Genomic DNA, 19,706 nt, shown 5'->3' on the forward strand with positions numbered 1-19,706 from the left:
ATAGGATGTCGAGAGGGGGAGACTGTTTTTTATGTGGAGGAAAGCAAGCTCATGGCTATTCTTTGAGTGTCTGCGGCCGATGCAGCAACAGCATGGAGAGTTTCGCATTATCAACACCCCAGAAAACGCACATCTGCTTCGTGCCTGTCCTGCTGAAACAGCAAATTGAATTTTGATTGAAACAGTGGCAGTGGCAGCTGTGAGTGACATATTCAGGGAAATCGAATTGAGAGAGGGATGCTTTACGGCTGCTGAGAGAGAATCAGGCCGTTCCTGCAGCTCCAGATGTTAATTCACTGATAGTTCGTCTGCTGTTTGTAATTGAAGTTTACCTCTCTACTGCGAAATGCTGTATAACTGTCTGAAGTGTTTTGCAGTAAATGCTGTCATTTTGGCTTGGTTATTTTGTAAAACAATGCTTGTGTTTGCATGATATTTACATTTAAGCTATTCTGGTCACAACTTGACAGTTCTTAAAGGGATAATTCATCGAAGAAAGAAAATTCTGTGATCATTTACTCACCCTCATGTCATTCCAAACTGGTATGCATTTCTTCTGTTTACACAAAAGAAGAATGCTGGGAACCACATAACATTGGAGCCCATTAACTTCCATTGTATTTTTCAATATAGGCCTAGCATTTTGTAATAAGCACGTAGGAAAAATAACAAAAAAGCAAATGGCCATGTAAAAAACATCATTACAGACTGAGAACAGTTCACCACAAAGTGCGTAGACATACAGTCAAACCAAAATTTATTCAGACACCTTGAGCATTTCATTCATTAATACAGTTTATTCACTATAGTTTAAAAAAATGGTAATTAAATATGACAAGATCTCAAAGTTAAACTGTCAGAAAAAATTAATCTTAATTATGTCAGATAACACTTAAGCAAAACATGGTCAGGTCAAAGTGTCTGAATAATTTTTGGTTCCAAATTTTTATCAATTTTACTGGTAGTCCACTGTATGAAGAATTTTTGGGTATAATATGTCACAGTTTACTTTATTTTGCTATCCTCGCTTACATAAATGAACTATAGTGTCCTGCACCCACTAGTAAAAATATATCAAAAATATCAGAAATGTCTGAATAATTTTTGGTTTGATTGTACATATAAATAATAGGCATGCATTATGATAATACAAAAATAAAATTTACTAAGTTATGTTATATAAAACCATACTGGTCCAATAGATAGTAAAATGTATTGGCTGGAAGATTGTTCAATATTTTGAAGGTATTTTAAAGATGCATTTGGGATGTTATTTTAGTATTATTTATATAGTTGTAGTATTTACTAATATTTTGAATTAGCTTTTTTGTGTACTAAAAGAGATTTACTAGGGCTGGGTAAAAAAAAAAATGATTTCTCGATTTTAATCGATTCTTATTTTTATGAACCGATATTGATTCTTAAATCCCAAGAATCGATCAGTCTAGTCTGTTTTCAGTTGATGAATGAACAGAACATGTAGCGCACCTCCCATCCAATAAATCACAATAATCTTTGTGCTTTGTTACTTTTGATATGAAGCAAAGTCTCAGATTTCAAATCACGTCCGTCTTATTATGAAATTCACAAAATAAATACCGTTTTGGCGCTGTTTAATGTGACGTGACAGATCGCTTTAGCGCCTCAGTTAAAGAGAAGCGGCTGCATGTGGACTTATCTACTCCGCTTTATTACCAGTTACAGCGCGAAATACACATGAATAAACATCTAAAGGTATGTTAAAATATACAGTACAACTTACCGAAATCCGTAACATGTCGCATGAAATCGCTCAGTGTTTCAACCGCGGAAAGACGACAATAAAACGTTTGTAAACAATGTCACGTAACGTCACATTTACCTCATTTACCACATTATATACCTCGTTAATTAGCTAGAAAAATGAACTCTAGAGAGCAGCATTCTGATAAATATATGCACTGTTACATATTCATTATAATTTTTAATGTTCCTCAATATTTAATGCATGTTTGAATTAATCCGTTATGACAGCCACGATTTAAATGTTTATATTTAAAAAAAAACGAATTGGAGTAGAAATATGAGTGTAATTTAAGTGTTTGTATATAAATAAGTTAATTTTAACCTTCAATATTATAGTAAAGTAGTACCAGCTGACTCCCATATGTAGTTTACAGCATTAGTTGAGAGATTTTTTTTTCCCTCGAAAAAATTTGCCATGTATTGCATCAGATATACATCCAAAATAATCGAATTGAAATCGGAATCAAATCTAATCGCAAGCATGCGAATAGAAATTGAATCGAATCGTGAAAATTGTGTCAATACCCAGCCCTAAAATTTACGTTTTAATAATTTTGTCCCTTTGTCCTTTTTCCATATTTCTTTTTAGCTTTAATTTATTTTTAATTTCAGTTTTTCTAATTTTAGTAACTTAAACTTATTTTATTTCAGTCAATTGCCAAGGCAACATTTCTAATATTTGTAGTCTTCGAGTTTAAGTTTTCTATCTAATAGATTTATTCAATTCATAAAAACAATTTTTAATAGTTTTAGTTAGCAATAACAATCATGAAGAAAAATGTAAATAATTTTTTTATAACAAATTTTATTTTCATTTTCCATTATTAATCAAATTTCCACAATATCCCATTTAATAATCAGTAGAATAATCGTCTGTGCTATAATTATGTAGATATTCTTCATAAATAGAGGTGTAAATTGAGTCCAAAATGTTTTCCCAAAAGCTCAAACCACATTCGGAGGTCATCAGAGACCCTCGACTCAAAATCCAAACACAAGCGGTCACAGGAGACACATGTATGTTAACACAAGATGTAAATAGCAATACTTTTCACTTCTTGTCCGATCACCTGAGACAAATATACAAGTTATAATATCAGGGTTGTACAGTGACACATATTTTGGGCTTTATTTAGAAATCCATTCCTCTGCTGTTGGCCTTCTTTTCTTACTGCACACCCACATACGCTTACACCTACTGTACTTGTACTTTACAGCACTAGTTCTTACTCCATGTCCTCTCTCTGTCTTCCAGCCTCCCAGCCCAGGAGAAATGGAGCGGCGACAGAGGAAGGCCAGCACAAGTTCATCTGAGGATGGAGACAGTGATGGTGATGAACGCAGGAGAGTTGTTGGTAAGCTTGTTAGTCAATAGTCACATACTAAGGATTTCAACATCACACTTTATAGTGTTTGAAAAGGCTCTAATCGTGAATCAGTTTCTCATGCATGTTAAAGGGACAGTTTACCCAAAAATGAAATTTCTTTTATGTATTCACCTTCATTATTCTGTAGAACACAAAAGAAGATATTTTTAAGAATGTTTTAACTGTTTTTGTTCTTACAATAAAAGCCAGTGGGGTCCAAAACAACATTAGGCCCCACTGACTTTCATTATATGGACGAAAAACACACAAAAAAGAAAGTCATACTGGTTTGGAATGACATAAAGGTAAGTAAATGATGACAGAATGTTAATTTTTGCCTGAACTGTCCCTTTAATTCATAATGTCACTGACCCCTATATCCTCTGAATATTATAGTTAAAAATAATCTAAAGTTTAGCTCAGGTAGAACAAACTGTATATCCGATGACCGGAATACTGTTGGCTCAGCACTAAATTGGTACATAAGCTTGCTTGTTTCTTCACAGCTGAGACCTACTTCCAACATTTCCTAAGTCAGCACAAGGACAAACACGGTGACAAAGTAATGCTTCACTGTAGATGCACCTGTTGTGGGTGAATGTGCGGTTTGTGTAGCTAGAACGTTTCAGTTGATGTAAAAAATTACCTCAAACAAAAGGCTTATTTATACCAACTATGTGGAATATTTATTTTTTTTCTGTAAAATTGAGATTCAGTATGATGCTTTTCAAGTTCTAGGGGACTATTTAATGAAACAGAATTTAAAGTTTTTTTTTGTTGGATACCCGGCTATATAAGTCTTGCTGGTAATGAATAGGCAGAAATGAACAGGAAAATTCTCCTAGGAAATTATTTGTATTATATTCAATCTACCCTGTATGATATTAGTTTTAAGTGTCAAAGGAAATAAAACAATGAATTGCCAGCCAAAATTTCATAATTGTGGCAGTGTTAGAAGCGAGCCGTTCCTTTTTGTGATGGATAAAATTCAGAAATTGTAAAGAGATTTATTATGAAATTTATTACATTACATCCCGCCATTGCGTGTTGGTGTGGAAAACAATGCAGCTGTTAAATGACTTCATGTTAGAACTTTTGAACTACTGTTTGTACGATTTTTTTTAAAGAAGCCTTATGCTCACTAAGGCTGCATATTTCATCATAAATACATTAAAAACGGTTATGTTTTGGATAGGGATGTCAATGTATTAAAATGTTTAATCACCACAGTTAATCGTACCCTTATGGTGAAATTAAGCATACGCCATTCATCTTGTTTAACACGTTTATTTTATCAACATTTGCTATATCCAGCAAAGTAAATCATCAAATTGAAGGTTGATACACACAAAACTGTATTTTCTGTAAGCTTTCTTCAAAGTAAATGTTTGTGTCTTTCCAAAAAACACTTGGAGACTCCAAAAGGACACCAAATGATATACTCAGATATAGTCCATATAATTCATAAATTTATGCACACCAAAGCACCAATGGAGAAAAAAAAAAAAACTTTCAGAATTCACAGTGCAACAGCAAAGAGCTTATTTACAGTTTAGACAGGTCAAGATGCGATACCAAACAGAAACACATGGAGATGGCAAAAAAAAAAAAACTTTGTCACTTTTGATCAATTTAATGCATCCTTGCTGAATAAAAGTATTATTTCCTTAAAAAAAAAAAAAATCTTACTGACTCTAAACTTTTGAACGGTAGTGTTAATATTATGTGTTAATATTATGCCGCTATTTGCCTCAGCTGGCTCCAAAATCAGCCTTGTACGACAATGTCAAGTCAATAATCTTGTTTTCCCATAGAGGTCTCTTTATCTCAGGGCTCCTCTGCATCCGGCCTCAGTGTAGCGCTGCGGACACGTGTAACCTCGCTGCTCCTGCCTGTTTATCTGATCTATTGCTCCCTAGTCTCTAGAGCTCATCACTAACAGTCTCACTCCACTAGCTCTCATAGTCCACGTTATCATCCATAAAATGCTTTCAATCATCCCTTCTGCTGAGCTGTTGCACATCCAAAATCTGCCCGAGCGAAAGCAACACGAGTCTCCTCCAGCCTCCTGACATCTGCACAATTCTGATTTTTATAATTTGCCAAAAAAAGCCCAGAGGCACAGGTCACCTATTAGGAAGCTGTGTTGTTCAGTGGTCAATATGTATATCTGTACATCACATTTCACATTTGGCGTGAAATTGAGGCACAGCTATTCACTGGTGTGTTCTTTTATCCAACGTAATATTGAAAAACAAAATGGCAAGAATGTCATGAGCAAGAACGGCACATCTGACTTCTCTCCAATAGGAAAAGCAGTTTTCTAGGAGACCACAGGGCCACAGCATCTCTCACTTCAACTGTACTGTTGTGACTTGTTAAAAGTCAGTGCAGTGAAGGCATGTATAGTGTTACATAAGATTTCTATTTCAAACTGAACTTTCTATACATCAAAGGTTCTGGAAAAAAAAAAGTGTCTCAGTCCATAAAAATATTAGGCATCACAACTGTTTTCATAATTACTTTCATAATAATAATAAAAAAATGTTTCTTGAGCACCAGATCATCATATTAGAGTTAGTCTTGCGTAGCTAGACCTTAAGACTGACGGCAGAAGGTCTGGACTCTATCACAGCTTTCATTGGCCAAGGACCGCCCAAAAGACCGACGTGCATCTAAAAAATTATTCATTCAAGAAGCAAGAACGTTGTGCGAAGTTCACATACTTTTGAAAATCCTACGTTTAGTTGGTCCTGGTAAGCGCTCATTGTAACAGTTGTAAACACGACAGTGTTGTTCTTCCATGAGGGGGTTTGGCATCACGGCATTTGTTTACAGATGGACCATTAAAAAATGCGACACACAAGTCGCCCGGACACCCTGTAGAATTCAACCAACCAGATGACGACTTTGAAAATCCTGAAGTGTTTCCAGTTAAGTGTACCATATGCATCAGACATTCAGCCAACGGTCTGTGGGCGTGACATCTGAGACTGAGACTATTTTAGAGTGATTTCTGAAGGATCACGTGACACTTGAAGCCTGGAGTAATGGCTGAAAATTTAGCTTTGCCATCACAGGAATAAAGTATATTTTTAAAATGTTAAATTTAGGGCTGTCAATAGATACATTTTTTTTTTTAGTTGTGATTAATCGCACCCTTTTTGTGTTCGACATTAAAAGAGAAGCTGCTGCAGATATTGAGCTCCTTATTGGGAAATGATCCCAGCTGTCTGGGAGCCGCTTCACACTGCGACTGCAGCAATTACGCATTTATAGATCATTTAACAATAATCATCCCATCATGCATTTTTTAAACCTCTGCACTGTTGTGTGCGTGTTGTGATAAGTCATTATCGTAAATGCCTTTGAAGAAAGAGTGAAAACTGCATTGATAAAGGCTTCACTGTTTTTGTTCTCTTTATTTGGTGCATGTGTTTGAACTGACAAAAGGATCTGCAGGAAAACAGCAGGTGTTGAGTCACAGGCCCATTCGTGAGCTCGGCAGAATGATCTGCTCTTTATGATTATTTCATGGGCTTTTATGCTCCCCGGTAGCTTTGGCTTCTGTTGGTTTGAATGTCACTTCAGGTTTGAGAGAATCATCATATGAATCATTCTTAAATATAAATGTAAATCAGCATTTCACTTCAAGCATTAAAAAGCTTAACCACCATGGTACGATGCATCATTGGAGAAACTGTAGCAACTCGATCATTCGAACCACATGGGTTCAACAATATAGTTAATGATGTCACACAGGTGGAGTAACTTCTGCTAATTAATCCGTTCAGATTGTTAATCGTAATGTCGGATTATTGCTGTAAATTATCGCAGGTTCCCTCCTAAGTCACTCCGGGGTTCCCCTGGCGTACCAGAACAGAGCATGTATGCACATGCACACTCTTCAAAAATTCACAAAACACCAAATCATTGAACTATGCTGGTAATGTCAGAACTTGCAACCATAAATGGCTAACGATGCTTTTAGGAAATGCACCCCTGGGCGGTTTGATGGCATGCGTACCATGAAACAGTAACAGAATACTTAATTGCTAGTACTGACAGTCCTCTAAAAGTGTTTGTGGCCAAGAATTGTATTGTTCTCCTATCTGACATTCTTTTTAAAAGAAGTAAAGGAAGACCCTCTTTTTATGTCAACATCTTCTTTGTTCATTCATCACTGTGGTTTATTTTGAATGGTGGCAGCTGTGTGAAAACCTTGTCTTAATGTTTCATTTTACAGATGGCCAGTGTAACCCTGAAGCAGGTAGAGATGAGGGTCGCTCTGGTTCAGCTCAACCTGAGGGCTCTGGGAGCCCACGAGCAGGCAGCCCCGTGGCGAGAGCATCGTCCAGGGCCAGCGGTTCAGACAGTGACAGCAGTGAAGACGACAGTGATGACGGTGTAATGCACAAAATAAAGAGCAGTGTCACACATATCAAGGTGAGTTACAAGCATTTTCCTAATGTTAATCAAAGCAGCCTCCATGTCTGTTTTCCCGCTTTGCTGTCTCCAGCGCTATATTAACGCGGTTTCTAAAGCGCTTGCCCAGTCGTAAACCTTCATTCCAGTGATATTCTGTTGAGCTCTTTTGTAATGTCTCATCTCTCTTTCTGCAGTCTTTCTTCAAATCTCTCTCTTGCTCGTTCTGTCTCCTCGACCGTCATACTATGCTGATTGGCTACACATTTGTTGTTGGTGTCGGTCTGACTAACTTCCAAACAGTGTTTTTGAAATATGGCTTACTCCACCTTTAAGTTGAAGGACTAAAATTACTAAAATTGAAATAAAAATACATTAAATCTAAATAGAAATATTAAAAATGAACTAATACAAATTACAAAAACAGCATAACAAAATTACTAAAACTAAAATCAAAATGAAAACTGAAAATATAAAAATAAAAGCTAATTCAAATTATAAATACTATAATAGTATATTAATAATACTAAAATAACACACTATCATCACTCAGAGCTAGTGTTGCATGTAGTTTAAATTAAGTTAATTATTTAAATTATTGCTTAAATTTATGATTTATAAATTTATCAGTTTAATTAATTTAAATAATTTATTGATTGACTAATAATTTAAGTGACACACCGTTATGAAAATTCCTTGTTTATATGTATCTTAAACATTGCCATCCAATAAAAAATGTCTGTGTGAATCAAATATATGCCATTATACTTTACTATAAAACAGTTGCCATGCAGCTACACTGAATCACAGTTTATGTTGTTGACATGTATAAAACAAGTGCTATTGAATGGATCATGTGATCCATGACTAACAACTTCAGCTATGCTTTGCTAATGTGATTGTGTTTGTTTCAGCGTGCCTCTGATGATGAGAGCAAAAAAAGACAAAGAAGCTCCTCCCCTGAGAGGTAAGTGTTGTGTTAGTCTTGATTTAACAAAATCAATGAAGAATTCAGACTTTTCTTTAAAACTTTGCTGTTTGTCTCTATTTCAGGGACGAAAAGAGGTCACAGTCAAGATCCCGCTCTAGATCTCGCTCCAGATCTCGCTCTCCTCAAGAACGTTACGGAAGGGGTCGAAGGTGAGGGAACTGGGTGTTTATGTTCTTGACAGATTTGCTTTTTTGTCCTGATGTAAAAAATTGCACCTTTCAGTTCTGACATTTTCTCCTCGCATCAGATCCAGGGAGCGGGAGCGTGAGCGTGATCGAGACCGCTACGGTGATCGGGATCGTTACGAGCGGCGCTCCAGCAGAGAGAGGGATTGGGAACACAGGAGGAGGGGAAGGTCAGGCTCCTCAGACAAAAATGATAAACCTCCCACCGAGGAGCCTCCAGTGAAGAAGAGGAAGGAAACGCTGGACCCCATCCTGACCCGCACCGGTGGGGCCTACATCCCACCGGCCAAACTGCGTATGATGCAGGCTCAGATCACTGACAAGAGCAGGTTGGTTTCACTTTACTCAGCAGTTCTACATTTTGCAGATTTAAATTATATTAAATTACATTTATTTCAAACTGTCCATTGCAATGAATCAATTCAAAACTCTAAAGAGAAATACAATGATTTTATGAAAATTCTTTTGAATCAGTGCTCAAAAAAAAAAAGTCTCAGCGCATCATTTTTCGTATTTAAATATATATATTTTTTTAAAAATACACAGTATTGGTCAAAAGCTTGGCTTCAGTATGTATGTATGAATGTGTGTGTGTGTGTGTATGTATGTATATATATATATATATATATATATATATATATATATATTATTATTATTTAAAGAAATGAATACTTTTATTCAGCAAGGATGCATTAAATTGATCAAAAGTGACATTAAGGACATTTAATTGTTACAAAAGATTTCTATTTCAAATAAATGCTGTTCATTGAGCTTTTTATTCATCAAAGACTTTAGAAAAAAGTATCATGGGTTCCACAAAAATAACTAGTCTTATTACGCATAAGATGCTTCTTTCAAAAGCATTAAACAAATCTTACGGACCCCAAAATTTGAACGGTAGCTTATGTAGGTAAATCTTTTTTTTTTTTTTTTTTGTATTGTTATTTTGGTGGTTATAAATAATTCATTCAATTTCACTTTTGTTCTTGTGAAAAACAGTGTGGGAGAATATGAATTTTTTTTTTTAGAAAATTTGGCTGTATTTGATTTTTTGCATCTTTTTTAAATCTAAATTGGCTTCAAATGCCTAAAAATGATTTTTTAGAGCAAATACATACATACTGAATACTGTCAAAAGGCTGAAAAATATAGAAATATAGTTTTTAGATTTATTGCCCAGCTCTAATAAGCAGCGATCATCAGGTAAGATAGGTGGTCTGTGTTGATCCATCTTGAATTATATTGATTTTGAAGTCTTTTCAGACATTGTGATAAGAATAGATTGTGATTTATTGATGGTGGGAAACGCATCCACATGAATTCAATGAAGGGGTCGATTAAATTTCCTCATGCAGAGGAATAGGGGTCACCAGCCAGGAAATATAGAGGTGTCCCTGAGGGATGTGGGATATCTATAGCTGGAGTGGAGCGCTGCCCTGTGCTTGAGGCCAGACACTGGAGGATAGGTGATAGAGACAATACATCAGAGATCAGTCTCAAGAGCAGCTAAGGGCAGGAAATTAGATGGGGGGGGGGGAGAGTCTCCAAGAAGACTCAAACTCCTTACCATCAGCATTTTCCAGGCGGTTTCGTGCTGAAGTACAGATTGAAAAGCAGACAGTGTTGAGTGTTTTGTCCTGCTATTACAGTTGTGCAAACTGTGACCTTTTAAAATGGTCTATTATGGGGCATGAAAGACAAGTATTAGAAATTCAAGATTACTACTGTGTTAACAGACTGAAAGTGTCTCCTTCAAGAGACACAGCATCATGGGATCAGTGATTTTTCATTCATTCTTCTCTTTTTAATTCCACAGTTTGGAGTATCAGAGGATGAGCTGGGAAGCCCTGAAGAAGTCCATCAATGGTCTGATCAACAAAGTGAACGTTTCCAACATTGCCAACATTATTCAAGAGCTGCTGCAGGAGAATATTGTGAGGGGCAGGTAAAGATGGTTTACTGATCTATGGCTTGCTTTGTTCCTAGTGTGCTGTCTACATAGGCAGCGTTTAAAGAAGTCATAGGCACGATCCCAGTTTGAAGTCTGTTTCAGCATTATGCTACCGCCTAAGAAATCTTCATTTAGCCAAATGCTCAATCCCTGACAAATGCCAAATGTATAAAGAAAGTTTTGATTATAGGTATTATATGGCTCCCTGTTTGCTCCCTGTGTAGGCAAGAAACAGCAAGGCAGCTTGCCACATTTTTAAACAGCGCATATGTTTGACATTGATAATGGTCCTGGTGTGTCTGTCTACAGGGGTCTTCTGGCCAGGTCTACACTTCAGGCCCAAGCTGCCTCTCCCATCTTCACCCATGTGTACGCTGCTGTGGTGGCCATCATCAACTCCAAGTTTCCTCAGATCGGAGAACTTATCCTCAAGAGACTTATCCTCAATTTCCGGAAAGGTTACAGGAGGAATGATAAAGTAAGCCTTTAGGAAGCTGGCTATGGGTTTCTAAATGGAGCACTGATTTAAATAATGGTCTAATTTTTCTTGTACCTTTTCAGCAACAATGTCTCACAGCGTCCAAATTCGTGGCTCATCTCATCAACCAGAATGTGGTATGACCTTCTGGAGCTTTAACAGATTTTTGTTTAGACTGTAGCGTAGGGGTGTTTAAATGTACTGTATTATTGTATTTTCTTTGTCCAAAAGGCACATGAAGTCCTGTGCCTGGAGATGTTGACCCTGCTGCTAGAAAGACCCACTGATGACAGTGTGGAGGTTGCCATCAGCTTTCTAAAAGAGTGTGGTCTCAAATTGACAGAGGTCTCTCCCAGAGGCATCAATGGTACATTCTTAACTATTTTTCTTAGTTATCATTATTAAATGGATGATTTTTATCTTGCGTTATATCTACACTGTCATTTATTTTTTTTTTTTTTTCAGCCATCTTTGAACGTCTGAGGAACATCTTGCATGAGTCAGAGATAGATAAGCGTGTACAGTACATGATTGAGGTGATGTTTGCCATTAGGAAGGATGGGTTTAAGGACCACCCCATCGTCCCAGACGGGCTTGACCTAGTGGAGGAAGAGGACCAGTTCACACACATGCTTCCTCTGGAGGATGATTACAACACAGAGGACATCCTCAGTAAGATCACCCGCACTTATTCATGCCATTTTTGAGTGTTTAAACCTTTTTGCTTTCTTCATATAAGGAGTGGGAATGAATGGATGACTAATTTGAGATTTTATATTTCAGTAAAAACTGATTTAAGATTTTTAAATTCCACTGATTTTTATATATTTTAGCATTTTTAGCAGACTTTTTTGTTAAGTAAATATCATAATCTTATAAATATTTAAAAAAAAAAAAAAAAAAAATTGAGATTTCAATAAAGTACTTATTTGAAAATTCTGTAAACTGTAAATTTGACATTTTTAGCAACCACTGATTTGAGATTCCAATAAACTACTGATTTTTGATTTCAATAAAGTATCGATTTGAAGTTTAAAAAATATGAATTCTGTTACTGCCGTTCAAAAGTTTGGGGTTGGTAAGATTTTTTTCAGGATTCTTTGATGAATAGAAAGTTCAAAAGAATAGCATTTATTTGAAATGGAAATCTTTTGTAACATTATAAATGTCTTTACTGTCACTTGTGATCAATTTAATGCATCCTTTCTGAATAAAAGTATTCATTTCTTATAAAAAAAGATCTTACTGATCCCAAACTTTTAGTTTTAATTCTTAACCGTGTCAGTCATGATGAAACATGCTTTAAGTTTTTTAATTCAAAATTGTTCCTGCTTTCATCATTGCTACTGAAAGTGTTGAGTGAGTACGATTCACTACCTCACTCACCTTACCTGCCAGGCCTCAATTTCTCATGTTTAGCAGCTAATTACCTTGATACGATCATAATGGATGACTTCCTTCTCTCTAAAGCCACCCACGAGGGAACTCATGCTCTCAAACCAGAGGCTGTAGTCCCTGCTCTGTCTGTGTGTAATTGAGGGTTTTGCTTTCTCAGTTCTCATATTTAGCCACTGTCTGTACTGATGTTTACGGATAAGCATCTTTTCTGAGGCTTCTGAGACAAAGTGCGCTAATTGAAAATCCATACAAGCAGGCCTTCGGGGAGCATGAACAGCCATTATCACATTAAGCTCTTTTTATGTAATACGACTAATACACAGCAAATTTTTCTTTATGGGTAATTGCCTCTGATTACATCTCATTGGCACTGACTTAATTGCTGCGAAACGTGTAATTGCAAACAAATGTCTGCTTTACATCAACAATATTCCTTTTGCAGATGTCTTCAAGTTGGATCCCAACTTCCTGGAGAATGAGGAGAAGTACAAAACAATTAAACGGGGTAAGTTAATGACTCGTTTGCTATATGCATATTCCGTTCTTCTAATTACCGCCTATTAAAAGAGATGCCCTCTGATGCACCGTCTCTGCTAGCGCATTTGAATTTTAATTGTGTACTAATTGTACAACGGACTGGAGACAGCCATATGGTACAGGACGCTGAAATGGTGGCCCTTGATTGCAACAATTGGAGATGCTTGTTCTCTGATGCGGAAATGATTACTCCATTTATGGCTTGAGAAGCAAAGCTAATGGAATCCTTCAGCAGTGGAGAAAGTGACAGAACATAGTTGTGACCTAAGATGCCAACAGGGGACCTGGGCAAAGACTAAAGTGTGTTTGTTACGCTTGTCAGTTGTTCCTAAAGTCAAATTCAAATGAATCCTATGTAGGATGAAATTTTAATTGATAGAGACTTATATATATATAATGCAACTTCTGGCTCTGTATTAAAGACAAATAAACTGTGATAACTATCGCCTTGAAGTCTGGTCAACTTTACAGCTTATTCTGGCCCAGAACCATTCAGTTAGTTAGGAAGACCAAGGTTGTTAAAAATAAAGTTGTTCGCAAAAACGAACTATACTGAGCTATAAATGTGCAGTCAGTTTGATTGAAAGAATTTTTTTTTTTTTTTTTTTTTACTTTTTCGTAGTTTCAATGCTTGATAATCTGATTTAATTCATATCTGTAGTGTAGGAACAGTTTGTGGTGCCAAAACCATATTTAAACTAAATACAAATATAAAAAATAGGCATTTTCAAAATTACCAATGAAATTAATGCTATTTAAGCACCATTAAAATGAATTAAAACTCAATTTAAATTTGTAAACCAAAATACAAAGCAAAATGAAACTGTAGTAGTAATCCTGCATCTGATCAACATAAGAAGTTACGAACCACAGTTTTTTTTGTTTTTTTTTGTGTGTTGTTTAATAATTAAAAGTATTTCAATTATTTTAAAGATTACAAGTTAAAATGTAATTGATCTGTCTTGTTTTCATACATTAGAAATTCTTGACGAAGGAAGCAGTGATTCTGGCGATGACGCTGGCGGGAGTGGAGATGAAGACGATGATGAAGAAGATGAAGAGGAGGCAGCTGGAGAAGGTACTTATTTTAAGTATTCATCATGTGCCACATGTTTTACTGTATACTTAGAGAAAAATGGGCACAATTGTACTAATATTGTCTTACTATATGACTGAGTGTTGGTGGCGCTATCCTCTGTCATTCATGAGCCTTGTTCTTATGCGAGTGTGGGTGTTTGGGGACAATGCTTTGCATTAGTTCCCCTAGATAATCCTGCTCATATGGTCTCTTGGGTCCTTGTGTTGAGGAAAACTGCATAAAACACTATGGCCATCAGGAGACTGCCTGTTCCAGAGTGTAGCACATTGCGTTTCAGGCATTAAAGGGATCATATCTTTTTTTCCTCCCTAAGGTCCACTAACAATGTTTCTTGCACTTAAAACAGTCATAATTTAACAAGATTCTTTTCAAACTGTTTCTTTGTGATAAATGTAGCTGATCTGACTGAGGTGTCAGTTTATGCTAAAGCTCACTATGGTATCATTTTAGTATCAGTGTCAGGTAAGATGCTTGTCTGGATTTTTCTGCTCACTTATGTGGGTTTATTATAAACAGCCACTTCTATAAACCTATGTGAAGTTTATTTAAATATTGTTTTAATCATAAATTAAACTAATGTCAATAAGTAGTTCATTAAAAAAAAACATACATCATACATTTATGCACGCAAACACAGCAGATCTTCTGTTATGCCCACATCTAGAAAGCACACTCCCACCTCTGTAATAAACACAGAATTGTCCCGTCCAATTTGGTATATGAAAAATCACAGACGTTAAATTGATAAGAATTGTAACTCAAACATTGTTTAGGAAACTAGTCTCAAACGAATAGGGCTATTGATATACTATAACTCTATTCGGATGGGAATTGTTTCTCATAGGGACGTAAGGTATTTTCAGCATTCACAGTAGCTAGTCAGTGATTTTATTGCCGTCCGTATCCAGAATGTCAGTGTTTTTCTCCCAATACCTGCATAAAAATCCTCGGTTGAATTACCTACTGTTTTTGACAAACGCCAAGGTCGTGTGGTAATTTGATTGCCATCCAAATCCACAGTTTTTGAGAGGAGATCAATTCAAAATTCACTGTTTAAATCCTTTTTGACCACTGCGGGACACCGTATGATAACTCTTGCGGTTCACTGTAATTTGCATGCATTTGTAAATGCTGGGAAGTATTTACAATAACATTTCATCACTGAAAGGAGAACGAGGGAAAAAAAAGCTTGTAATATTTGAAATGGGCCGTTACAGAAAAAGCTTTGTTTACCTCATGTAAATAAGAGGCTGTATTAACTTATTTCCGCTAATTTCCATATTTTTAAAATGACATCAATCATTTTGAGATAAAATGCAAGACAGAAAACCATTTCAATTATAGTGTGTCTGTCCTCCTATTTTTAAACAGGAGATTTAAATAATCACATAATAAATATGATATTATTTTCCTATTATTAAATTAAATATGAATTTATTCATATTACAAGCACATGACATTTTATTTACAGCAGACAATCATGCGACCAGCGCATTCCTGGGTCTTAGGATCACTAAACTGGCTCCTTCACCGTGAATAAATCGCTATTGAATGTTTCATCACTGAGGTGCCATGCAAATTTATTTTTAGACATTTACCTGAGAAACAATTACCATCTGAATAGGGCTTTTGTTAACATTCTGAAATAAATTATAATTTTTTTTCTCTTTTTACTTAAATTGTAAAGTTTTTGGTCATTTTTATTAGTTTTTTTTGTCTATATAGTATTTATAAATTATTTATTAGTTTTACCCCCAGTTTCACAGACAAGGCTTAAGCTAGTCCTAGACTTTCCCCCCCAAAAAAGAAAAATAAAAAAAAATTAAGACTCCTTTGCACCAAACACATCATCGACCCCTCTTCTGTTTTTATATGTTCCTGAATTTGTCACTTCTGTAGGATGTCTCATTGATTATAATGTAAGGGTTCAAGTACTCCCTGTCATTGAGGGCAGACGGTGTAATCTGTGTGTCTCTCTGCTGTTCATTTGTTTCGTTCCTGTGATCAGATGAGCTTAGCTCTGTTAATTGCTTCATCAAAAAGGCTGAGCGCCTGTGAATTAAAATAACTCTGCAAAGAACAAGTACTATTGACCTCTGGAGGGAGACATATCATATGACAAAAACTTCAGCCAGCCTGTTTTATCTTTTTGGCCCTCTTTCCTGTTGAACTATACTGTGTTTTTGTTCTGTTTATTTAGAGCAAGAGAAAGTCACCATTTTCGACCAGACAGAGGTGAACTTGGTCGCGTTCCGTCGAACGATTTACCTCGCCATCCAGTCAAGGTGAGTGTGTGCGGTGCATCATGTGATCTAGTGATACTCTGTCGTCTTCCTTGCTTCCGTCAGCAGAATGGGAGCAGCTCTAAAAGCCACCAGAAATAGTCTGTGCTAAGGCTTGTTTTGGCTGGAATTGAAAAACAACCTACATTTGAGATCCCATGTGCGAGAGATGAGGCTGTTTTTTCTTGTTTTTTGAGACCAAAGCTCCTGAAGGCCCTGAGGGCCCCAGCATGCAGATTGAATTAATAACATCTCAGATTAGTTGTTTTTAATTGAATTTCGCCGGCACGGAGCAGCAGAAGTGCCATCACAGATCAGCTGTGGTGAAAAACTTCAAAATTAGTTATCCTTTGATATCAAGAGCGTTTGAAAACTGTTTAAACAACAATTCAGGGGCTGTTTGACGAGAGCAGGAGGAAAGCAGAGACTATTTCCCTTGGCATCATAGGACCGTTTCACAGTATTACTGTCCTTATGGACATGGAGCTGGAGTTTTTCAGCTTTTTGATGATATTTTATATATGTCTTGATATTGGTGTTTGGGTTGTTGATGCATAACATGTCCATGAGCTTTTTTTAATCATCAAAAATCAGTTTTTAATATTAATTTAAGGTATTTAGGAATTTCTTTTGTACAAAGACAAATATGTGTTTTAGTTTCTGTTACTGGTTTTCATTCCATTATTCTCTATATGATGTATGAGCGTTTATATAATGCGAATCAGAGTTCAGTTCACTCACATGGACCGTTTCAACTGATTCATGTAAATGAATTGAACTTACAAACTTCACCTTTGAGTGCTATTTTAGATACTGAAGTTTAAATTAGTGATGCTATTACAACATCTGACTTCATACCCTCTCTAAATGGTGAGTCTTGAGACAGGGAACATTTGAGAAACTAGCTTAATGAGCCTTAAGGAAACGTAATGGTTGAATGAAAAGTTGAATTCAACATGAATATTCATGTATCCTCAGCAGGCACCAGGTCACACTCCGCTGTGAGTGTGTTTATGGCTCTGGACTCCCAGGCAGCCTCACAGCTTCCCTTTTTCACTTTTATTGACCTGAAGCTTTAAAAAGGCTTCCATCGTGGAGAATGCTTGAAAGCACAAAACCTTTCAGCTCCTCGAGGCTGCCGAGCACTCACGCGTCAAAGATACAGCAGAGGCTTTTTTGTATTTAGAAGTTAGCAGTCAAAAACTGGCTTTGCATGCATACTAGCTTCATTTAACCTGTTTTTCATTAAGTGCATGCACTCTGTATGTGATCACAGCTGTGCAGTACCATATCTAACACAACATGCGGCTGTGACGAGGCTTCATTCATTCAGTTGCTGTATATGTAACAAGTCTTTAAATATTTCACCAGCTGGGAGTCAACTGGCTTCCTTAATGTCTTTAAACTTGCCTGCTGGCAGCTGGATTCACCTCTTAAAACAAACCTGGTGTCTCACAGCGCTCTACTGCAACTCGGTGTGGGGTCGCGCGGTGCTGCCCTCTCTCTGAGTGCAGAAAGAGGACAGAGATAAAAGAGAGAGGCACTACAATGGTTCTCACTTTCCCTTTCTACAAACTGCCTTTGAGGTCAGGATGAAACTGATTTGGCCCACAAATCTCCCGCCCGGAGGCGAGGCGAGGCTCGTGTATGGACAGGAAAAAGTATGACCCAGTAGAAAATTAGATTAATCCAGCTATTTTTCTGTTGAAATCAAGTGTGTTCGTTTTGTGGCACAACCCTGTGATTCCCGTAGTGGGGTTTTCTTTCTTTTTATACAAAGAAGAGAGGAAATGATGGGGAGAGAGTAGAAAACAACCTCTGTAAGTTTAGCAATTTTAACACTATTATAATGTACTGTTGAAACAATTTTTTTTTTTTTTTTTTTAAGAAATTATTACTTTTATTTAACTTGGACGCATTAAATTGATCAAAATATTTGGTGCTCAAGAAACATTTCTTATCAATGCTGAAAATAGTTGTGCTGCTTAATATTTTTGTGGAAACCTACTTTTTTTTCCGCAATGTTTTAATGAATAGAAAGTTCAAAAGAACAGCATTTATTTAAAGGGGTCATATCATTAAAATCTGACTTTTGCCGTGTTTAAGTACTATAATCGGGTCCCCGCTGGATTTGCACAAAAGATTAACATGATGACACATGCTAGTCGATGAGTTGAATCAACTCCACAGCAACTACATAAATTTATCCACTAACTATTCAGAAATGTCCAGTTGCATTCTAAAAGTTGTAACTTCTTCCTGAGTCTCTCCATCAGTGTCCGTGAGATTCTCCAGCTTTGTTGTTGTTGAGCAACTGAAGCGCAAGCTGTTAAAAGCTCCAACCTCTTTTGGAAAGCGACCGGGAGCAGCAGCTCATTTCCATTTAAAGGGTCGCACAAAACTGGTGTGTTTTTGCTCACACCCAAATAGGGGCAAATTTGATAAGCTATAATAAATGATCTGTGGGGTATTTTTAGCTGAAACTTCACCGAGACATTCTGGGGACACTAGAGACTATTACATAATGTGAAAATGGGCATAATAGGTTCCCTTTAAAAATAGAAATCTTTTGTAACATTACAAATGTCTTAACTCTCACTTTTGATCAATTTATTATATCCTTGCTGAATAAAAGTATTAATTTTCATTAAAAAAAAAAAAAAATCTTGCTGATCTCAAATTTTTTGAACAATAGTATGTGACCAGGAAGTAATGTTCCATTAAATGGTCATTTTTTTTAAAGGGATAGTTCACGCAAAAATTAAATTTCTGTCATCCTTTGCTCAATGTAATACATCTTTGCTGAATAAAAATATTAATTCTTTCAAAAAATAAAATCTTACTGATCTCAAGCTTTTGAACAGTAGTGTATGACCAGGAATGTTTGATAAATAGTCATTTTTTGAAGGGATAGTTCACCTAAAAATGAAGTTTGTGTCATCATTCAATTACCTTCATGTTGTTCCAAATCTGTATAACTTACCACTGACTTCCATTGTATGGACAAAAAAACAAACAAACAAACAAAAAAGACATTTCTCAAAATATCCACAGAAGAGTCATAGTTTTGGAACGACAGGAGGGTTACAGTGTTGACAGTGTTGTTTGATTCAGTGGTGCACAGTGTAGAATGCTATACTCACTGTGTACTGCTGAACTGTCCTGCCTTTTGGTTGATGTGAATAGGGACTGTGTTGAGTGACATTTA

At 36.3% G+C, this 19,706-nt stretch overlaps 1 protein-coding gene across 2 annotated transcripts in view; it reads left to right on the forward strand.

Moving 5' to 3' along the window:
* cwc22 (CWC22 spliceosome associated protein homolog) overlaps positions 1–19,706 on the forward strand; it is a 120,413-nt gene that overhangs the window by 80,841 nt on the left and 19,866 nt on the right. For both annotated transcript variants that reach the window (XM_051906852.1, XM_051906851.1), the window contains exons 2-14: positions 3,041–3,140; positions 7,399–7,598; positions 8,492–8,544; positions 8,631–8,717; positions 8,816–9,082; positions 10,570–10,698; positions 11,014–11,182; positions 11,266–11,319; positions 11,414–11,549; positions 11,648–11,854; positions 13,023–13,085; positions 14,097–14,195; positions 16,417–16,501. In XM_051906852.1, the coding sequence (XP_051762812.1) occupies positions 3,059–3,140; positions 7,399–7,598; positions 8,492–8,544; positions 8,631–8,717; positions 8,816–9,082; positions 10,570–10,698; positions 11,014–11,182; positions 11,266–11,319; positions 11,414–11,549; positions 11,648–11,854; positions 13,023–13,085; positions 14,097–14,195; positions 16,417–16,501 (1,631 nt within the window). In that variant the 5' untranslated portion in view covers positions 3,041–3,058. The remainder of the gene's footprint in view (positions 1–3,040; positions 3,141–7,398; positions 7,599–8,491; positions 8,545–8,630; positions 8,718–8,815; positions 9,083–10,569; positions 10,699–11,013; positions 11,183–11,265; positions 11,320–11,413; positions 11,550–11,647; positions 11,855–13,022; positions 13,086–14,096; positions 14,196–16,416; positions 16,502–19,706) is intronic.

The sequence above is a fragment of the Ctenopharyngodon idella genome, chromosome 9 (genome assembly GCF_019924925.1).
Source record: "Ctenopharyngodon idella isolate HZGC_01 chromosome 9, HZGC01, whole genome shotgun sequence".
Classification (NCBI taxonomy): Eukaryota; Metazoa; Chordata; class Actinopteri; order Cypriniformes; family Xenocyprididae; genus Ctenopharyngodon; species Ctenopharyngodon idella.